General features: G+C 42.9%; 1 protein-coding gene across 2 annotated transcripts; it reads left to right on the forward strand.

Annotated features, from left to right (window-relative positions):
- Window positions 1–294: 294 nt before the first annotated feature.
- Window positions 295–19,136, forward strand: crfa4 (cytokine receptor family, class I receptor 4). Of its 2 annotated transcripts, none has more exons than XM_088291342.1 (17): window positions 295–502; window positions 5,249–5,362; window positions 7,167–7,305; window positions 7,443–7,615; window positions 8,852–9,030; window positions 9,105–9,258; window positions 10,172–10,310; window positions 10,461–10,630; window positions 12,392–12,570; window positions 12,645–12,798; window positions 13,136–13,274; window positions 13,412–13,581; window positions 14,646–14,824; window positions 14,899–15,052; window positions 16,532–16,619; window positions 16,705–16,774; window positions 17,628–19,136. In XM_088291342.1, exons 2-17 carry the CDS (start codon window positions 5,269–5,271, stop codon window positions 18,210–18,212), a joined length of 2,766 nt encoding a protein of 921 aa, XP_088147468.1. In that variant the 5' UTR covers window positions 295–502; window positions 5,249–5,268; the 3' UTR covers window positions 18,213–19,136. The 2 variants fall into 2 exon arrangements, with proteins under 2 accessions (XP_088147468.1, XP_088147467.1); XM_088291341.1 differs by having other exon boundaries at window positions 14,899–15,051; window positions 16,528–16,619.
- Window positions 19,137–19,517: the final 381 nt, after the last annotated feature.

Below are 19,517 nucleotides of genomic sequence, written 5' to 3' on the forward strand. Positions count from 1 at the left end.
TATGACAAACTTGTTCAAATGCCGGATTTGTCTGCCATGAAAAAGACAGTGGAAGTAAAAACAAATGAAATGTGGTTGCACAAGTGTGCACACCCTCTGTAACTGCAAATGTGGCCGTGTTGAGAATTCAAACATGATGTTAGTGACATTCAAACTTTGCCTCTGATGAACAATAGTGATTAATTAAAAATAAATAAATAAATAAATAAATTATTCCCACTCTCATTCAACCCTCTGAACAATTTGCTGTGGGAAACATGTAAACTCCACGACGATTCCACGGTTCCGTTTCGGAGCCAAAGCCGGGGCATTGAACATGCCCACAAGTGCACGCGCACAACAGGCGAAGCTAATCAGACGCGCGCGCCCGCGCGTTTCGCTCCTCCGGGAGTTGAGTTCAGCCAAACAGCCGCCGCGCTGCTGCATCAACACGGGAACGGACTTGAGGAATTTGTACCGGCACAGAGGCAGCAGCCGCTTCACTAATAGTTCTACAGGCGAGGTGGGTCCACTCGATTGGCTTCATTCACATTCATTACCGGTTTTCACCATAAACGTCACCCAAAAGGGTTATTTTGTTTTACAAGACTAGCCATAGCCTCATTAAGAACAATTGGTTCGGTATAACTGTTAGAAAGTGATGTAACTTGGAGATTTTTGTTGTTGTTGTTTTGTTGCTTTTTGCCATGAGTGATAATTCGAAGCCATCCTTGTCAATTACCTAATCAGTGCATTTTCCCCCACATGGGTCATAAACTCCCAAGTGGATTCTTAAAGAATTTTTCTTTGGGTCTTCTCACCAGTTCCCGTTGGTGTTTTCTCTGAGGTTTTCCGTCTGAGTTGTCTAAGAATGACTTTTTTTTTTTTTTTATTCTCCTGTCGCGCCCCAGTCTTGTTAGAACAAGCTAGAAGCCTCCTCAGAAAGCTTTCTGATGAGGATGCCTTCTTAATGTCTTGTGTGTGATTCCCATGTGTCCAATCACAAAGGTGAAATGTGCGTTTTCTGAATTTTACCGAGCAATGAGCTTCTCGAAGGTGGGCCAACACAAAAAAGATGGCAAGAAATACCACATCATTTACTGTTCTGAACATTGTTTTTGCAGCATTGGCTCTATGAAGCTTCAATCTATAACACCCACAAAGTGAGACATCGTGATTCTAAGGATCATTTCGACTCATATTTGGGACACTTGGTTCGTGAAAGTTGCTCATTACAGACAAAAGTGTCATTGTCATGTCAACGCATCCATTAAAATATTTTGCTACGGCAGTTGAGCCTGACAGTAACAATGACAAGCCTTTGCCATGTGATCAGCAAGGCCGTCGTATTTTTAGAGATAAGATGTTTTGGTTCGGAAAAGCAAAACCTGCTGAAAAAAGTTATTGTTGATTTTATTTATTTATTTATTAAGTAAACTATCTACTTAATATATTTGGCTCCGGACGGTTTTATTTTGTGCAACCACTTGATGAAATAAAATTAAGTAAATTAAACCCATTGTTTTTCAGTGTACAGTAATTTAGTCGTTTAATATGATTTATTTGTACACTTGAAGAAATAGTTTCTTTTCGTCCTTACATAGGCCGACAACTCCTGATTCCTCATAAAACCACTTTCCGGTTCACTGAAAAAGAAATCTGGGTTGAATTTACTCTGATTTAATTTCATCAAGTGGTTGCACAAAATGAAATCCTCTGGAGACAGATAGTTTATATCAAGTCTACTCAAAAAAAAAAAAAAAACATCTGGATCCGATGTTTTTATTTAGTGTCACCAGTCGACAAAATAAAATTGTGTAAATTCACTCCAACTTTTTTTCAGTGTAGTGAGAAAGATAGCCCCCCTCCCTCTCCAGCGGGGGTGCAGTCCTTTGACAAGAAAATAATCCGCAAGATTTGGATTTCATATCAAACCACACACACACACACACACACACACACACACGCGCACACACAGAGTCGCTTGTGCTGTTTATTTGTATGTACATGATCCTGATTCAATCTTGTGACTAAAGTTCCATTAGCGAGCCTCAGGCTTGTTAATCAACAAGACCTTTGTCTACAACGTTAGCATCCTTTGACATGAGTCCATTTGCTATAGATTAAAAAGCGTCCGCGGGTATTTCGCTGGGATTTCCTGTCCGCGACTCGATGCCGGCGTTATTTGCCAACCGCCTCGTTTGGACAACTCGCATCTTCTCCCAAGCCGTCGCTTGGCCATCATCTGATGTTATTTGGGATTTGCAACTTCCTGTCATAGGCATGAAGTTCTACCATTTGGGGCTGCCGCTGGGCTTTTCCAATCGACGCCGCTGCTAATTGAGCTTAATCACTTTCCCAGCGTTGCCTGAGTGTGACACAGCGTGCGACATGACTCGTTGGAAATGGCGAGAGATCACCAACACTTAAGGCGTTTCTAAATGTACTGCTGGAACATTAGCGTTCCAGCCAGTTGAACATGGAAATTCTCATTTTGATTATTATGAACACAAAGGCTCTTTGACGCACGGATGGATGTGTAACTTTAAGAGGCGCACTGATTGACTAATTGTTATATAAGGAGGATGTTGAACAAACGTCTGGATGGGTATACTTTGACCCCTGCGGGTCAGTTTATGGCCTATGATGCCGTACAGTGCCGCAAGCACTCGTGCAGGAGTTGTCAATTAGTAACAAGCATATGTCAAAGTGCACGATGAACTTCCAGACACCTGAAATACAGTAGGGCTGGCAAACCCGTTTTGTAGTCCTGCTTTAAAATCTGAAGTCACAAAAAAAATAGTTCCAGTGAAGTATAAACAACGGCAGCTTGTTCTAGTGCCCAGGCACCGCTTCGTTCAAGTTGTATCATACATTTTATTGTTATAGCACACAGAGGTCGCGGGTTCGATTCCGGCTCCGGCCTTCCTGTGTGGCGTTCGCATGTTCTCTCAATGCCTGCGTGGGTTTTCTCCGGGTATTCCGGTTTCCGCCCACATTCCAAAAACATGCATGGCAGGTTGACTGGACACTCTAAATTGTCCTTAGGTGTGAGTGTGAGCGCGGACGGTTGTCTTTGTGTGCCCTGCGATTGGCTGGCAACTAGTTCAAGGTGTTCCCCGCCTGCAGCCCAAAGATGGCTGGGATAGGCTCCATGAAGCGGCCATTGTTCAAAAAGCATTCAAAAACGTCAGAAAATAAACATCTGTCCTAAAACACATTCACAAACGCCTTTTTAAAAATCTAAAGCCATGAGCGATGCAATGAAAAAATAAGAGCCGACTAACCCGGTCGATTGAGTGGTTATTAATTTGAAACAGAGAGTTGACACACGACCGAGGGTCCTTCTGCAACAAAGCATCACTCGGATTGTTATTAAACAAACAAGTCAAATTAAACCAGCAAACTTCACAATTTTTACTTGTTATTGTCTAAAAAAAAAAAAAATCCAGACATTAAATAGAGGCTACAATTGCGCCACACAGCTTCCGCAGAACGAAGAAGGTGAAGTACTTTTTGCACACTTCCGCAACACTTCACGCGTAATTGTGTTCAAGCTATTCCCACCGCTTTAAATAGGCTAAAATTGAGCAAAAAAATGACACACAAATTGCGATTAGTATCGTTTTGTAAAAACAAAAATAATTTGAACATATTTGGACAAAGGAGGTTTCCGCCGGACAGCGACGATGTGTTCCTTTCGTGCAGGTTGGATGCCAGTTTGACACCCGTGTTGTTGCGCCTGTCGACAAACGTGTGCATGTGCGGGTCCTTTGGCTTCAGTGACTCGTGGCTAGCGTAGCATGAGGTGCGTCAAGGCTCGGATGTACAGAATAGATGATCATAAATCCTGCCAGAATAGGAACGAGGGCGCGAGGATGATTCGTCACCAGCACCAGAAGCTCTCGACGGTCCAGTTGACTGACCCAGTTGTCCACGTCACAATGACGTTTACAGCATGACGTGTTTTTCGTGTTGATAGACAGCAACGGATGAGCGGGCTGAGTGAAATCAGTCTGTCACCTTAATTGATCTCAATTGTCTCTCGATGGAGAGCCCAAGCAGCGAGTTAGGCCAGGCCCCAGCAGGAACTTTTCGGCCTGAATTCTCAAAGTGAACGCATGAGCGGGGAATTATTCCACAGCACAGAAATATGTCTGGGATTATTTAGAAATACAAAAAATGGAAATACCAGGACGCCACAGCAGGCGTGCCTTTTATCTCGTGTTTGAACGTGTATGTTGTGCATAGATGGATTTGATGTGTGAAACCGTTCATTGTCTGTGACTACAAATTGCAAAGCATTACATCCACTTGCGATTTTTTTCTTGTCCTGACAAATCTCAATGACAATAAAGCAAGTGGATGACAGGCTTTCAACGTTGATCACATCCGTGTCACGCCAACCAACCCCCTATAGCAGACATCGGTAAAGGATGCTGCATGCTTTATTAGATGAGCCTTCAGAGACGTCTGACTCATGGCTGCGCACGCTTAAAAGTGAATGACATCGTTTGACACCTTGCGAGCGCACAGGCGGCTTTGATTGGAAAAACATTGACTTGGAAAATGGACCTGAAATGACACACAATGTGATGCCGTTGCGGTTTAGAAGATGCATGCTGGCCAATTGGGTCACTTTCAATGATCCAGTTGACAAGATGGTGTTTGAGATCCATCAAGTGGAAGCGACTTTAAGTGAGGAGATATCCAAGTTCACAAATGCTCGCTTTGTTGTGCTAACTAATATTGTGTCCATAAATACCAATAATTTATATTTCAAACTTGTTCCAACTTAGATTAGTCACATCCAAGTTGTATTTTTTTACTGTTTAATTAATCCTTTAAAGTGTTTCCAACCTAAACTATCTTTTGGGGGCCCGAAAATCAAAGTTTTATGTATTTATTTATTTTTTTACAGTTTTAGGGCATAGTTGCTGTTTGAGTAAATCAGAGGATAAACAGGTTACACAAGACCATCTTCCTGAGATATGAGGGAAAAAATGCCAGCTATTGTCAGCATGCACGGATAATAGGGCGTGATTTTGAAAAAAAAACACTTCTGTTTGTTGATTCCGACGTTTCTTTACTTGGGTTTGTTACAGCGATTTAATATTAGCTGCACGAAAACGAAGGAGGGAGGGAGGAAGGGGTCAGCAGGGGAGATGTTCATCCTTGTGATAAGTCTCATGACTGGGGGACGCTCCCTTTGCCGTTTGCCAACTTTTCCCACAGAGTTCCCAGCAACCCGTGTTGTTTGTGTTGACAGATTGAGCCACGATTGCGGGGATGCTGGGGCTGCTGCTCTGCCTGCTTCTCGCCTCAGTGGGGTGCAACACAATGCAGCGACCGGACAGCCAGTCTGGGGACAGACGAGCAACAGGTGAGTCCCAGCACGCCGTTGAGATAGCGGGCTACTTCCTTGCTCATGGGGGGGGGGGGGGGAGCGGATAGGCGGGAGGTGGCTGCTTTCAATCTCTCATCCCTTGATTCGACCACATCGCGTGCAAGCCAAAGTCACTGTTGAGTGAACGCTTTACACACCACAAATATGTTGGGTATAAAATTGGCAAATTTGGTTTAACAACAATTAACGGCATCACTAAAATTGAAAGAGCATTTTGGCTCAAGAAATCAAGTAAAAACAAATGTTTTTTTTTTTTTTATGAAAACTGAAACTACATCTTACGTTTACACAAACTATTATAATTAACGTAAAAATCTTCTGGTTTTCGTCTTTTTCACCTTATACGTGAGTTTTCGGAATTCATTTTAAATGTATTTGTTTTGGTATTGAAGTAGGAAGGTCAGAATTCGGAATTGTAGTTTACCCTAGTCCACTGAGTGACCTTGTTTATTTTTCATTTTTCACTTGACAAATATCGTATATATTAATTTTTTTAAATAGTAAAACTAATACTAAAACTAATAAAACTGAAACAACCTAATAAAAACGAAGAAACCTGCTCTAAAAACTAACTGAATTAAAAAAAATAAAAGTAAAACAACTTCTGTCACCCTGGTTTGGATGATTTATTAAAAAAAAAAAAAAAATGCCAAGTGTATAAAAATGAGGCTTCAAAATTGAAAGAAGTCTCACCTTTTTGTCTCTGCTGAATGCCCGAAATCAATCACACCAAGCTGCATAATGCTGGCTTCTGTGCCAACGAACATTTTTCTGCTTATGTTTGAGCCGCAAAGATTTCGGTAAATAGAGGGGGGGGACAAATGCTGAAAAACACACAAACATCAGATCTCAGTAACACATAGTTCTCAGTTTTGGCCCATTTTCAGCAATTATCTTCAAAAATGCTTAATGTCGCTATTAGACACAAATATCAGCTCACTTGATGTTTTAGAGAAGTTGAAATAGTTTTTTTTCTTGTATTTTCTAAAGGTGCAACAATTCATCCATTAATGGATAACTTTTTGACGATCAAATTAGTCACCGAATTTTAACTTTTCGCAGACTTTGTCCAAATTCTCGCGATTTCAACCTCTCAACAGTAGATATTTTCTGATTTCTGAAGTCCTTCGTGGAAGTAGTTGGATTATCTTCATATTGAATCCAAAATAACATTTTCAAGCTATTTTGAAAAAAAAAAAAAAAAAGAAATTACAGCATTTTTCTCCTTTTTTTCCTGAAATGTTAGAGACCAAAACAATAATTGAATCAGAATCAATTTGTTTGGGCAAATTCTGCACTGTTTTAATTCAGGAATAGAATTTTCTCTTAAACCAATTCATCGGTTAATCCAAAAATAAATCATTCAATTGTTGAGCATATATTATAGGTGCAGTATTTTTTGCGGAATCTTTATGAGTTTGATTTTACTAAAAAGACTAAATTGAAGCAAGAACTCACAAGCTCACAATCGGATGTTTTTGCGAGACGAAACAGAGGCCAGGTGATCAAACGATGTCTTATTAATTCAAATCGGCCGCCGTGTTCCCGCCGCCTGCGGATGGCAATCAATTTTGCTCGGTGGGCCGACTGTCGGCGCTTGTGTGTTTGACGACGGGTGACAACGTCGGGGTTACTCCACACGTGCCCTGTCGAAACTAACTTTGAAATGCTTAACCCTCTTCAAGTATCTCCAACTTGCATGACTGAATGAATAAGCATGTTAACATGTCCAAAATACGCTTTCCTGCGTTCATCTAACCGAAGGACTCCCCTCATGCAGGTGAGGTTGCCGTGACAACCAGGCCTCACATCTACAAATGCCGCTCCCCCAACATGGAGGTGTTCACCTGCTGGTGGCATCCGCTCAGCAACCTGACGGAAGGCGAGGACGTGACCTACGTGCTTACGTATTCCAAAGAGTACGAACACGTTTATTATCTTTGTAAATGGAAAAATGACACAAACACTTAATGACTCATGCTTAAAGTGGAGGTGCTGTAATGAAATGACATGATGGAAGTGATTGCTGTGAGGATTTATTCTTTGTTCCATTCAGCAAAGAGCCCAAACGGGAGTGTCCAGACTACACGAGCGCCGGTCCCAACAGCTGCCATTTTGACAGCAGCCACACTTTTTTCATATGGAACATCTACTGCATGAACGTCACGGCGGTCACGCCTCGCCAAAACGTCACTTCACCACAACACTGCTTTGATGTGGCCGACAGTGGTGAGGACAAATGTTATTCGCCATTTGTGATAGCTTTAGTCTAGTTTTAGTTAAAAACAAGGTTTCCACCCAATAGCAAAGACTTTCTGATCGACTACTAAGGATTATGCATTACAAATAAATAAAAGTGGTAACGGCGGACTCGATGCTCATTGCTCCAAAATAAGCCGAGCACCAAATCATTTTATTTGGCATAATTTCACTTAAAGCAACATAAATAAACAAATTAAAAACATGTTAACAACATAGACTTGTAGTAGACTTGTTCTAATGCAGTAGCACAAGTCCAAACTATCAAACATGTGTCTTCTTTATTTGTAACAGCTTGCTTTTATCAGAACCAAATATCCTACCGAGTGTCGCCGTGGTCCGTCAAATGAAGTTTGTGTGAGCCAAGACGAATGACGGCAGACATGTTCGTGAATTGTTGTGCCGATGTGTGCGCGCGACTGTGCGTGTGCGGCGCATGCGTCCTGCGTGTTGTCCCGGTGGTGGGCGTGCCCAAACGAGGATAGGTTGCACCAGTATCGCAATTTTTGAACGACGGATGGCGCGTACAATCGGAAGGGATGTCATAAAATTTTAACGTCAGACGGAACACACGCTAACAATTTCATCTAGTCTCGTCTTGTCAACGGAAATTATTTTACGTCACGTCATGTTTTCGCCATGGAAGAGCCACGTTTAGCTCGTCATCTTCTCCTTGTCGTCATGATAAAAAGGGGCGTTAACGAAATATTTTCGTCATCGGTGACGAAATCAACACTGATTGCAGTTGATACTATTGTATTCAATAAACATTGTAACAAAATAATTAAATAGACTAAACAATTAATGATTTTGTGCGTATCACGATTAAATGATTGCGTCTTCTGGTGTGCAACTTGGCCACTCGGGAAGTATGATACAGACACAATCAAATAAGACTTTCACAACTACTGTAAGTGAGGAGAAGAAAGTGGACCCTGCATACTGATGGTTCGGCACCTACGGATTGACCTATTCACAGATTTTTTTTCCTATATTTTTTTCGATTTATTTCTCAAAATTAGAAGGTTCATTGGTGGTTTATTCTCAATTATACAAGATATTTATATTTTTTTACGGTTAATTTATATGTTTATTTTTTTGAATGCATTTATACTCAATTGTACATTGATTTTCATATTTCTAGCGGGATAGGCTCCGAGCCACCCCGCGGCCGTCAAATGTTTTGCTTTATTGCCTCGTTTACAGTTCAGATGGAAGCGCCGGTCAACCTAACTTACCAACTGATGGCTGCCGGCGGGGACGAGATAGGTCATGACGTGCTGCTCTCTTGGGTCTACCCAAGGCCCTCTCACCTCAAGTACGGCTGGATCACGCTGGTTTACGAGTTGCAGTACAGACAAGTTAGCGAGCCTGACAAGTGGAAGGTATACAAAAAATCTCATGGAGACCGTAAAGTGCTCTTCGGTATTCTAGCTGAGATTTGTCCCACGGCCTGCAGGTCAAGCAATTGCTGCGAGAGCCTCAAGTCAAGCTGCTCGGCCTTCCCATCGACGACTACGTGTTTCGCGTACGGTGCCGCTGGCAGAACTACGGCCTGTGGAGCAACTGGAGCCGTCCACTGCTGATGAGCATTCCTGCTCGGGCGCCAGCAGGTACAATGTCCGCGTCGATGTGAGCGTCTATACATATGCAGCTGACGTGGGAGGAGATGGACATTCTTGCTTTTGATACCTGGGCCTTTCAATTCCCGCCATTTTAAAAAAAGAGAACATATTGCGTGCCAGCCAATTGAGAACATTCTGACGGATCTTTCACGACCTGAAAGAATAGAAGAGAAACTACGAAATGAAAAACTCTCTTCTTTCATCACACAAAAAACAGCTGAGATAGGCTTCAGCATAGCCGTGACCCTTGTGGGGAAAAGCGGCGCAGATAATGGATGGACAAACATCATCAAACATCTTTTCTATATAATACCAACAACAGTGAAAATGTCTTGTACGGTATTTACAATGAATAACCAGTGTAACAATTTTAGATTTGAGAAACTTTTTAGTCGCAGTAGTATTTGGTAGTGTGTGCACATGCATGCTGTTCTTCTTGTAACAATAGTATTGTTAATTATTGATATTGCTTAAGAAGGAAAGAAATCTTTTTTAATCCAATCCATCGGTTAATCAAAGAAAAAAAAACTCATTCAATTGTTTAATAAATATTATAGGTGTAGTATTTTTTGCGTAATCTTTAAGAATTTGATTTTACCAAACAATGTCTCACTTCTGCCTGTTTGACTCTCTGATGCTTATTAATTCGAATCGGCCGCCGTGTTCCCACCGCCTGCAGATGGCAATCAATTTTGCTCGGTGGGCCAACTGTCGGCGCTTGTGTGTTTGATGACTCGTGACAACGTCGGGGTTACTCCACACGTGCCCTGTCGAAACTAACTTTGAAATGTTTAACCCTCTTCAAGTATCTCCAACTTGCATGACTGAATGAATAAGCATGTTAACATGTTCAATATACGCCTGCTTGCGTTCATCTAACCGAAGGATTCCCCTCATGCAGGTGAGGTTGCCGTGACAACCAGGCCTCACATCTACAAATGCCGCTCCCCCAACATGGAGGTGTTCACCTGCTGGTGGCATCCGCTCAGCAACCTGACGGAAGGCGAGGACGTGACCTACGTGCTTACGTATTCCAAAGAGTACGAACACGTTTATTATCTTTGTAAATGGAAAAATGACACAAACACTTAATGAGTCCCCGCAGGGCCGCATGCTTAAAGTGGAGGTGCTGTAATGAAATGACATGATGGAAGTGATTGCTGTGATGATTTATTCTTTGTTCCATTCAGCAATGAGCCCAAACGGGAGTGTCCAGACTACACGAGCGCCGGTCCCAACAGCTGCCATTTTGACAGCAGCCACACTTTCACATGGAACATCTACTGCATGAACGTCACGGCGGTCACGCCTCGCCAAAACTTCACTTCACCACAACACTGCTTTGATGTGGCCGACAGTGGTGAGGACAATCAAGGAACATGTACAGATGGGTCTGCTGTAGCGTTGGAATCAAGAGTCTGAGTTGTAGCAACCTTGTCCATAAAAATAACTGCAAAAATCTATTGCACATTTCCGGGGACGAGTCTACAATTCAGCCGACAGGGTTTAAGTGCAGAATCGATAGTATTAAATGGAGTTCGCGGATTTTTACAATTTGTCTGAATAAGACTAGACAACTACTCCCTCTTTGACTCTTTCATCTTGCTTTAACTGTTCCAGCAGTCTTTTAGGATTTGATACGAGACCTGCTGCCTGTCTGTTTTACACCTGCGCTCAGCTTTGCGGGCATTCTTGTTTAACTGCACAAGTTCTTTCATTAAACCATGGCTCCGGTCTTAATTTTGGCCACATATTTTTTAATGGAGCCACAGAATCCAAAATATTACGCCATGAAAAGTCATTTTTAGGCCTTCAGATACAATCGTGAGGGCGTCTTTTCTGTTTCTCAAGGGGGCCTTTAACGTTGATTGACAGTTGCAATAGCCAATCAGATGACAAGTTGGTTGCAGTAAGCCTTCTCGCTGGCCTTACGCTGAAGGTGATGAACGCATTTTGTGATTGGATACTCACTCGTGAGGGGCCAGCGCTATGCGGAATCAACACACCCGGAAGTCGTAACTGGCGACCGTTGAAAATCTAAAATATATTTTTGCTTTTTTTAAACCACAATGGCCAAAGGAGGGAATTTACACTCACTCAGTACTGCGTAAGTGTCTTTTTGTGTATTTATACAGCCGTGGTGTCATAAATTATGCTATTATGAAGGGGATTTATTCAAGTCGGACTAATTATGACCCCACCGGAGGCCGATTTACATTCAGAATTGTTTTTAAAAATAGTTGCTGTTCCACCACCACGACCTGACGTTCTCGGAGCGTCCAAGTAAGAACACGCAGGCGGTAATAATTAACGCATCATACTGCAATCACCCGCGCTCGTCCAAGTCTCCGTCAGGCAGAGGAAATCCAAGTCATTGTGTAGAAATAGCTCCCTCCGGATAAACGTTTTGTTTGCCAACGACCGGGTGTTTAACAACGCTATCCTTGAGGGAGTCGCGGGTGTGCGGGGCTCCTCCAATCGGCGAGCTCTGGGAAGTTCTCGCGGAAGTTGTTGATCGACGCCGCCGCGGAGGACTCGCGGATGGCGGCACTGCCGAAGCTCCTCTGGACAGTCGATGATTGGTAGCAAGCAGGGCTCTCGAACGCGCCACCACGGAGTACATCCATGCGTTCGGGATCGAGCCGGGGACGAAGAGTGTTTTAGCTCCCTTTTTAGCTTCATCAGTCGGCCACCGCGTTTGCCGCAGCGCCGCTTGTAACAAAATAATTAAATAGACTAAACAATTATTGATTTTGTGCGTATCATGATTAAATCATTGCCTCTTCTGGTGTGCAACTTGGCCACTCGGGGAAGTATGATACAGACACAATCAAATAAGACTTTCACAACTACTGTAAGTGAGGAGCAGTAATCTACAGTGGACCTTGCATACTGGCGGTTCGGAACCTGCGGATTCAACTATTCACAGATTTTTATTTTTTTTTTTAAATATATTTTTTTCAATATTTTCTTTTCATTGGGTGCTTTATTACCAATTATTCAAGATTTTTTTTTAATGCATTCATAATCAATTGTACATTGATTTTTCATATTTCTAACGTGATAAGGATCGGTCCCAGCCTGCGGCCATTAATGTTTTGCTTTATTGCCTCGTTTACAGTTCAGACGGAAGCTCCAATCAACCTAACTTACCAACTGATGAGTGCCGGCGGGGACGAGATAGGTCATGACGTGCTGCTCTCTTGGGTGTACCCAAGGTCCTCAGACCTCAAGTACGGCTGGATCACGCTGGTTTACGAGTTGCAGTACAGACAAGTTAGCGATCCTGACAAGTGGAAGGTATACAAAAAATCTCATGGAGACCGTAAAGTGCTCTTCGGTATTCTAGCTGAGTTTTGTCCCACGGCCTGCAGGTCAAGCAATTTCTGCGAGAGCCTCAAGTCAAGCTCCTCGGCCTTCCCATCAACGACTACGTGTTTCGCGTACGGTGCCGCTGGCAGAACTACAGCCTGTGGAGCAACTGGAGCCATCCACTGCTGATGACCATTCCTGCTCGGGCGCCAGCAGGTACAATGTCCGCGTCGATGTGAGCGTCTATGCATATGCAGCTGACATAGCAAGAGATGGACATTCTTGCTTTTGGTACCGGCCGAATCGGCCGCTGTGTTCTCACCGCCTGCAGATGGCAATCAATTTTGCTCGGTGGGCCGACTGTCGGCGCTTGTGTGTTTGACGACGCGTGACAACGTCGGGGTTACTCCGCACGTGCGCTGTCGAAACTAACTTTGAAATGTTTAACCCTCTTCAAGTATCTCCAACTTGCATGACTGAATGAATAAGCATGTTAACATGTCCAAAATACGCCTGCGTGCGTTCATCTAACCGAAGGATTCCCCTCATGCAGGTGAGGTTGCCGTGACAACCAGGCCTCACATCTACAAATGCCGCTCCCCCAACATGGAGGTGTTCACCTGCTGGTGGCATCCGCTCAGCAACCTGACGGAAGGCGAGGACGTGACCTACGTGCTTACGTATTCCAAAGAGTACGAACACGTTTATTATCTTTGTAAATGGAAAAATGACACAAACACTTAATGACTCATGCTTAAAGTGGAGGTGCTGTAATGAAATGACATGATGGAAGTAATTGCTGTGAGGATTTATTCTTTGTTCCATTCAGCAATGAGCCCAAACGGGAGTGTCCAGACTACACGAGCGCCGGTCCCAACAGCTGCCATTTTGACAGCAGCCACACTTTCATATGGAACATCTACTGCATGAACGTCACGGCTGTCACGCCTCGCCAAAACTTCACTTCACTACAACACTGCTTTGATGTGGCCGACATTGGTGAGGACAAATGTGCAAGTCAGCTTGATTGCAAAAAGGCCATATGTATGTATGAAATTAACCAAAATTTAAAAAAACATGTCCCTATACAGCGGTGCCCTAAAATTAGGGCTGTGGAACGAATCAAAATTCAATTACGATTACGATTATTACACTCACGAGTCCAAAATTGTAAAGCAAGTCAACTCCAATGCACTGTTTTTTTATACCCTTACTCAAATTTGTACATTTGCAACTTTTTTACTTTAAAATCACTAGTTTTATAAACACTCCAATCTAAAAGGAACTTACATAATTATAGTGTTTTAAAGAATTTGATTTGTCTTAATATTGTTTGCATTGACATTTTTTTTATTTGTTCCCCCCGAAAATAATCGTTTGAATAATCGTAATTTCAATTATTACTAAAATAATTGTGATTAATATTTTTTTTTTACAATCAAGCAGCCATATCAAAGAAACAAGTTTAATTTGTTTCCAGACCATTGTTGCAACACAAAACACTCGTATCATCTTTCCCGTTGAATTGAATGCAAATGCCGTTAATCTGCTTCAGCCTAGTCTGCCAAAAACAAACATTTTGGAATTATTTTTTTTAATAAGGAAAATAACATTACAGCTGATACTATTGTATTCAATAAACATTGTAACAACATAATTAAATAGACCAAACAATTATTGATTTTGTGCGTACCATGATTAAATTATTGCGTCTTCTGATGTGCAACTTGGCCACTGGGGGAGCTATAATGTAGACACAATCAAAGAAGACTTTCACAACTACTGTAAGTGAGGAGCAGTAATCTACAGTGGACCCTGCATACTGGTGGTTCGGCACCTTCGGATTCACCTATTCACTAATTATTTTTTTTTCAATATTTTTTTAAATTACTGGGTTCGTTGGTGGTTCATTCCCAATTATTCAAGATTTTTTTTTTTTACGGTTATATATATTTTGTATGCTTTTATAATCAATTGTACATTGATTTTTCATATTTACAGCGCGATAGGGACTGAGCCAGCCTGCGGCCGTCAAATGTTTTGCTTTATTGCCTCGGTTACAGTTCAGACGGAAGCTCCAATCAACCTAACTTACCAACTGATGAGTGCCGGCGGGGACGAGATAGGTCATGACGTGCTGCTCTCTTGGGTGTACCCAAGGTCCTCAGACCTCAAGTACGGCTGGATCACGCTGGTTTACGAGTTGCAGTACAGACAAGTTAGCGATCCTGACAAGTGGAAGGTAAACCAGAAATATAATGGAGACAGTAAATTGCTCTCTGGGATTCTAGCTGAGATTTGTCCCATGGCCTGCAGGTCAAGCAATTGCTGCGAGAGCCTCAAGTCAAGCTGCTCGGCCTTCCCATCAACGACTACGTGTTTCGCGTACGGTGCCGCTCGCAGAACTACGGCCTGTGGAGCAACTGGAGCCGTCCACTGCTGATGAGCATTCCTGCTCGGGCGCCAGCAGGTACAATGTCCGCGTCGATTTGAGCGTGTTTGCATATGCAGCTGACGTAGGAGGAGATGGACATTCTTGCTTTTGATACCTGGGCCTTTCAATTCCCGCCATTTAAAAAAAAGAGAACATATTGCGTGCCAGCCAATTTAGAACATTCTGACGGATCTTTCACGACCTGAAAGAATAGAAGAGAAACTACGAAATGAAAAACTCTTCTTTCACACAAAAAACTTTAATTCCATTTTTTCTTTAGGAATTAACTGTAAAACATGGGTTGGTTTCATCCAAATCACCTATTCTGGACCCACAATTTTTTTTTTTTTAATATTTATTTTATACACAACAGTGACTTTGATGGCGGCACGGTGGACGACTGGTTAGCACGTCCGCCTCACAGTTCAGAGGTACTCGGTTCGATTCTGGCACTGGCCTTCCTCTGTGGAGTTTGCATGTTCTCCCATGCCTGCGTGGGTTTTCTCTGGGTACTCCAGTTTCCTCCCACATTCCAAAAACACCCATGTCAGGTTGATTGCACACTCTGAATTGTCCCTCAATGTGTTTGTGAGCGCGGATGCCCTGCGATTGACTGGCAACCAGCTCATCGTGTACTTTGCCTACAGCCAGAAGACAGCTGGCATAGGCTCTAGCATGCCAGTGACCCTTGTGAGGAAAAGTGGCGCCGATAATGGATGGACAAACATCTTTTCTATAAAATTCCTACAACAGTGAAATGTCCTTTTGATGTCAAATGAATCACCAGTGTAACAATTTTACATTTGACAAACTATTTAGTTGCAGTAGTAGTAGTAGTATTTAGTAGTGTGTGCACATGCATGCTGTTCTGCTGTTTGTTTGTGTTTTAATTTGTGTTCTAATTTCCCGCTAATTTAAATAAAATTGTATTGTATTGTGTGTGCATGTATGTATGTGTTAGTTTGTCATCGCTCTTCTGAATTGTTTATTGTTATCGCCATAATCTTTTCTCTCTTTTGTGACACTTTTTGTTGTACATTTTGCTTAACAAACACGCTCAATCACGCGCTGCTTGTAACAGTCGCATTTCCAAGCGTCCCACATGTTGCAATGGCGACCACGTGCCTCACCAGCGCTGAATTTAAAGGGAATGAGAAGAGCCAATCCGGTTGGCCGGGAATCAAGTTGGCTGTGTTCAGACCCAAACGCCCATTTCTAACTGCACCCATCTAAAAAATATCAGAAATAAAATAAAACTCCATCCATGCTCAGAGTTCAACTTCACTTTGTGCTAAATTTGCGCTGGGCACGGAAAAAAATGGCCCATGTGTACAGATCCCTACATACGTGTGTTGCTAGTCGAGCTTGGGTTGCGCTGACCAACCTTTTCAAGGACTGGAAAATGTCATCGAGGGTCAGGTGCTCTGGCCCAACAATGCTAACTAAAACCGTAAAGCAGTGATCCCGACCACCGGGCCTTTCTGCTCTCGTTCACTTTTCCCTTCATTGTCGCAGATAAACTGCTGGTGCTGATTCTGGTGACGAGCATCAGCATTGTGGCGCTGTTGGTCATCGCCGTGCGTGTCATTCCACAATGCGTGAGGTGAGAATTTCTTTTCTTCGTGTGCAATGAATAGCTCCTCGGTCGCGTTCCATAAAAGCTGGCATCCTACTGTTTTACCTTTCAGAGTGAAAGACTTCTTCTGGCCTCCTATTCCAAAACCGCGCATCATCGGCATTGACCCGCTGCTTTTGAAGGTAATATGTGTTCTGTCCTTTGTGTCCTCCATTTTCTGCTCACCATAGGTGGCGATTGCACTCCCATTCTGTATTTAAGTAAATCCAATATATTTTAAATTAAAAGTATTTTTTGTTAATGTGTGTGCAGCGTTCGAACCCCTTACAAATGTGCACAAGCGTGATTGTTGTTAATCGGCGTGTGTGCTTACTAATAGGCACAGATAGCACAGTGTCCTCAAAGTAGCAGCGCTAGCTAGCCTCATTAGCCATGGCTGCTGTGTTGATAGCGTGATGGAAAATTACTCTAACATTAAATGTTATCAGTTTGAAGATATCTTTTTTGGAATGTACTCTCAATTGAAACACAAAAAGAAGTGATAAATGTGCCTGCTGGGCAAAAATGTTGTTAATTCAGTGTTGATCATGAATCCTCCTTTTCCACTGCTTGTCTAATTAGAAATATAAGGTGGGGTCAGAGATGGCAAATTTTTTAGAATATTTTAATTTTTTTTGTTACGTCGCCCCATCTTATATTGACAGGTTTAATAAAAAAAAAATATTTTTTTTTTAATCACAAACTCCTTTAATTATAAATTTTAGAAAGTATGTAACAATGATGAGTGTGTTCTGAAGAATTCATCGTCCTGTGATTTTTTTTTTTTTTTTAAATACGTGAGCAACTTGATCATGTTCACTTCACTTTCATCAAATTCGGGTCAACTTAAAAAAATATGAAGTCATGCAAGGAACAGAAATTACAGATATCTAGAGTCGAACGAAGGGGGTAAAAGTAATCGAATTAAGTAAAATATCAATGTTACTTCCTACTGCTGCTACTCAAGATTTTTGCTTCCCACTCTTGTGTCCTCAGAAAGGAAACTTGGATGAAATCAACCGCCACCTGACTAATTTCCACGGCTACGTAGCTCCCAGCTTCATGGACACGGAGGTGTGGGAGCAGGTGAGCCCTGACAACATCTATCTCGCCACCTCCAAAGACTGCGCCATCCCCACCGAGTCATCCAGCCAGGTTATGGATGCCTTCCCCGTCCCGCACGACTTGACGCCCAGCGCAACTCTTCATCAACTCGTAAGCCAGCCTCCGACGTCATTCGCGCAAAGCCCGTACTGCATGTCTCCTCCTCAAGCCTTCTCGCCATTCCCCTGGCCTGAGGTTGTTAGCATGCCGGAGGGCAGCTACAGCGTGATGGGACAGCCAAGCGCACCCCCACCCCCGCTCTCCACCACCTGCCCCCCGCAGGATCTCTACAGCTGTGTGCAGCTCATGCACGACAGCGATGGGCTGCAATTGGTGCCGTGCCTGCCACCGGCGTATTGCGAGCTCCCGCAACACCCCAAGTCAAATTTGCATGCTGCCGCGAAGGAGGAAGACAATGAGAAGCTGGCTGACAACCAGGCCAAAAAGAAAGATGCTACTATAGCCAATGAGAGCTGAGCGGATTTGTGAGATGCGCAGAGCCGCAAACACAATTTGATTCGGTGGATTAAAGGAACACGTTGACTTCATTATATTCTTGTGCCATCAAGAACTCCACAGCAGTGGAGAAAAGAAGAAATTTGTCTTGTTTTTTTTGTGAGCAACCACTTGACTTTGTCTGATTCTGAAAAGAATCACTCACTTTAAGCGTAAATCGTGAAATCATCGGGTAGTAGAACCCTGCAAATCGGTGATGCAGGAAGCCCGGCTCCGTCATGACGTCCATTGTCACATGAATCTGGATTGGAATCAGGGGGCTTCCGGAAGTAGGAAACTAATAACTGAAGCATCACAGGAATGCCTGGCGATCGGGAATGAACCCCCCTCCCCTCCCACCACCCCCTCGCCTCCTGCAAAGCCCCCAACCCATTCAACACATTCTTTTAAAAATAATTTATATCAGTAAAGTATCGACCAGCACGCCGCCCTCCCCTCGTCGACAAACGCCCTTCATGACCCACTATGAGCCCAGATTTTGGTGCCACGCCCCCTCTTCAGCAGTGTTGGGTTTCATTGTAAACTATCAACTTATTTTGGGTGTTTTTAATGCTGAATGACCAACAGTGTTTTCTGTGTCAATGTGTTATGTAATATATTCTATTTCCAAAATGTGTTTTATGTTTTAGAGGAGCGTGGACAAGAATTCCTATCTGATATGAGAATTATTTGTACAATGGAGGGTGATATCACGATGTTTACATCTCTCATGGAACTCATTCCGAAAATTCCCTTTTGTGAGATGTCACCCCTTTCTGGACATTTAAAAAAAAAAAAAAAAGTGAGGTCGCGCAGGTGTCTCAGAAAAATTTCAAACGCAAACTACGATTTTTTTTTTCCCCTTCAACATGGGCCAGACAATAAACCAGCTCCTCCACAAAGAGATCGTGCAGCGATTGTGTCATTCGGAGAGCGAGATAAAAGTTGTGGTTGTATAAATGGTGGCTGCTCACAAATCTCTGAGCATCTGACAGTTCCTGGCTGAGAAGAACATGGCCATGCTGGAGAAACCTACCTCGTCCGTACTCACCCAACGTGGCCCGTTTTAAATACGTGGATAACATCAAGTTGGCTGTGATGCGAAGAGAATTTTTCCAGGAGTGCATGAAGATGTGGCAGAGAAGGCCGGGGAAGTGTTCCGTACTCAAGGACGGGATTACTTCCAAGAGGAAAACTTGTAGTTTGCATTTGAAGTATACCGTATCTTTTATGTTTCTCCTGCCGTCGCATTTCTCTGACAGTTCTGCCACTTTCTCCTCTGTGGTT

This window comes from Idiotropiscis lumnitzeri, chromosome 3 (assembly GCF_059441095.1).
Source record: "Idiotropiscis lumnitzeri isolate Australia: NSW breed Sydney's pygmy pipehorse chromosome 3, RoL_Ilum_1.0, whole genome shotgun sequence".
In the NCBI taxonomy this organism is placed as follows: Eukaryota; Metazoa; Chordata; class Actinopteri; order Syngnathiformes; family Syngnathidae; genus Idiotropiscis; species Idiotropiscis lumnitzeri.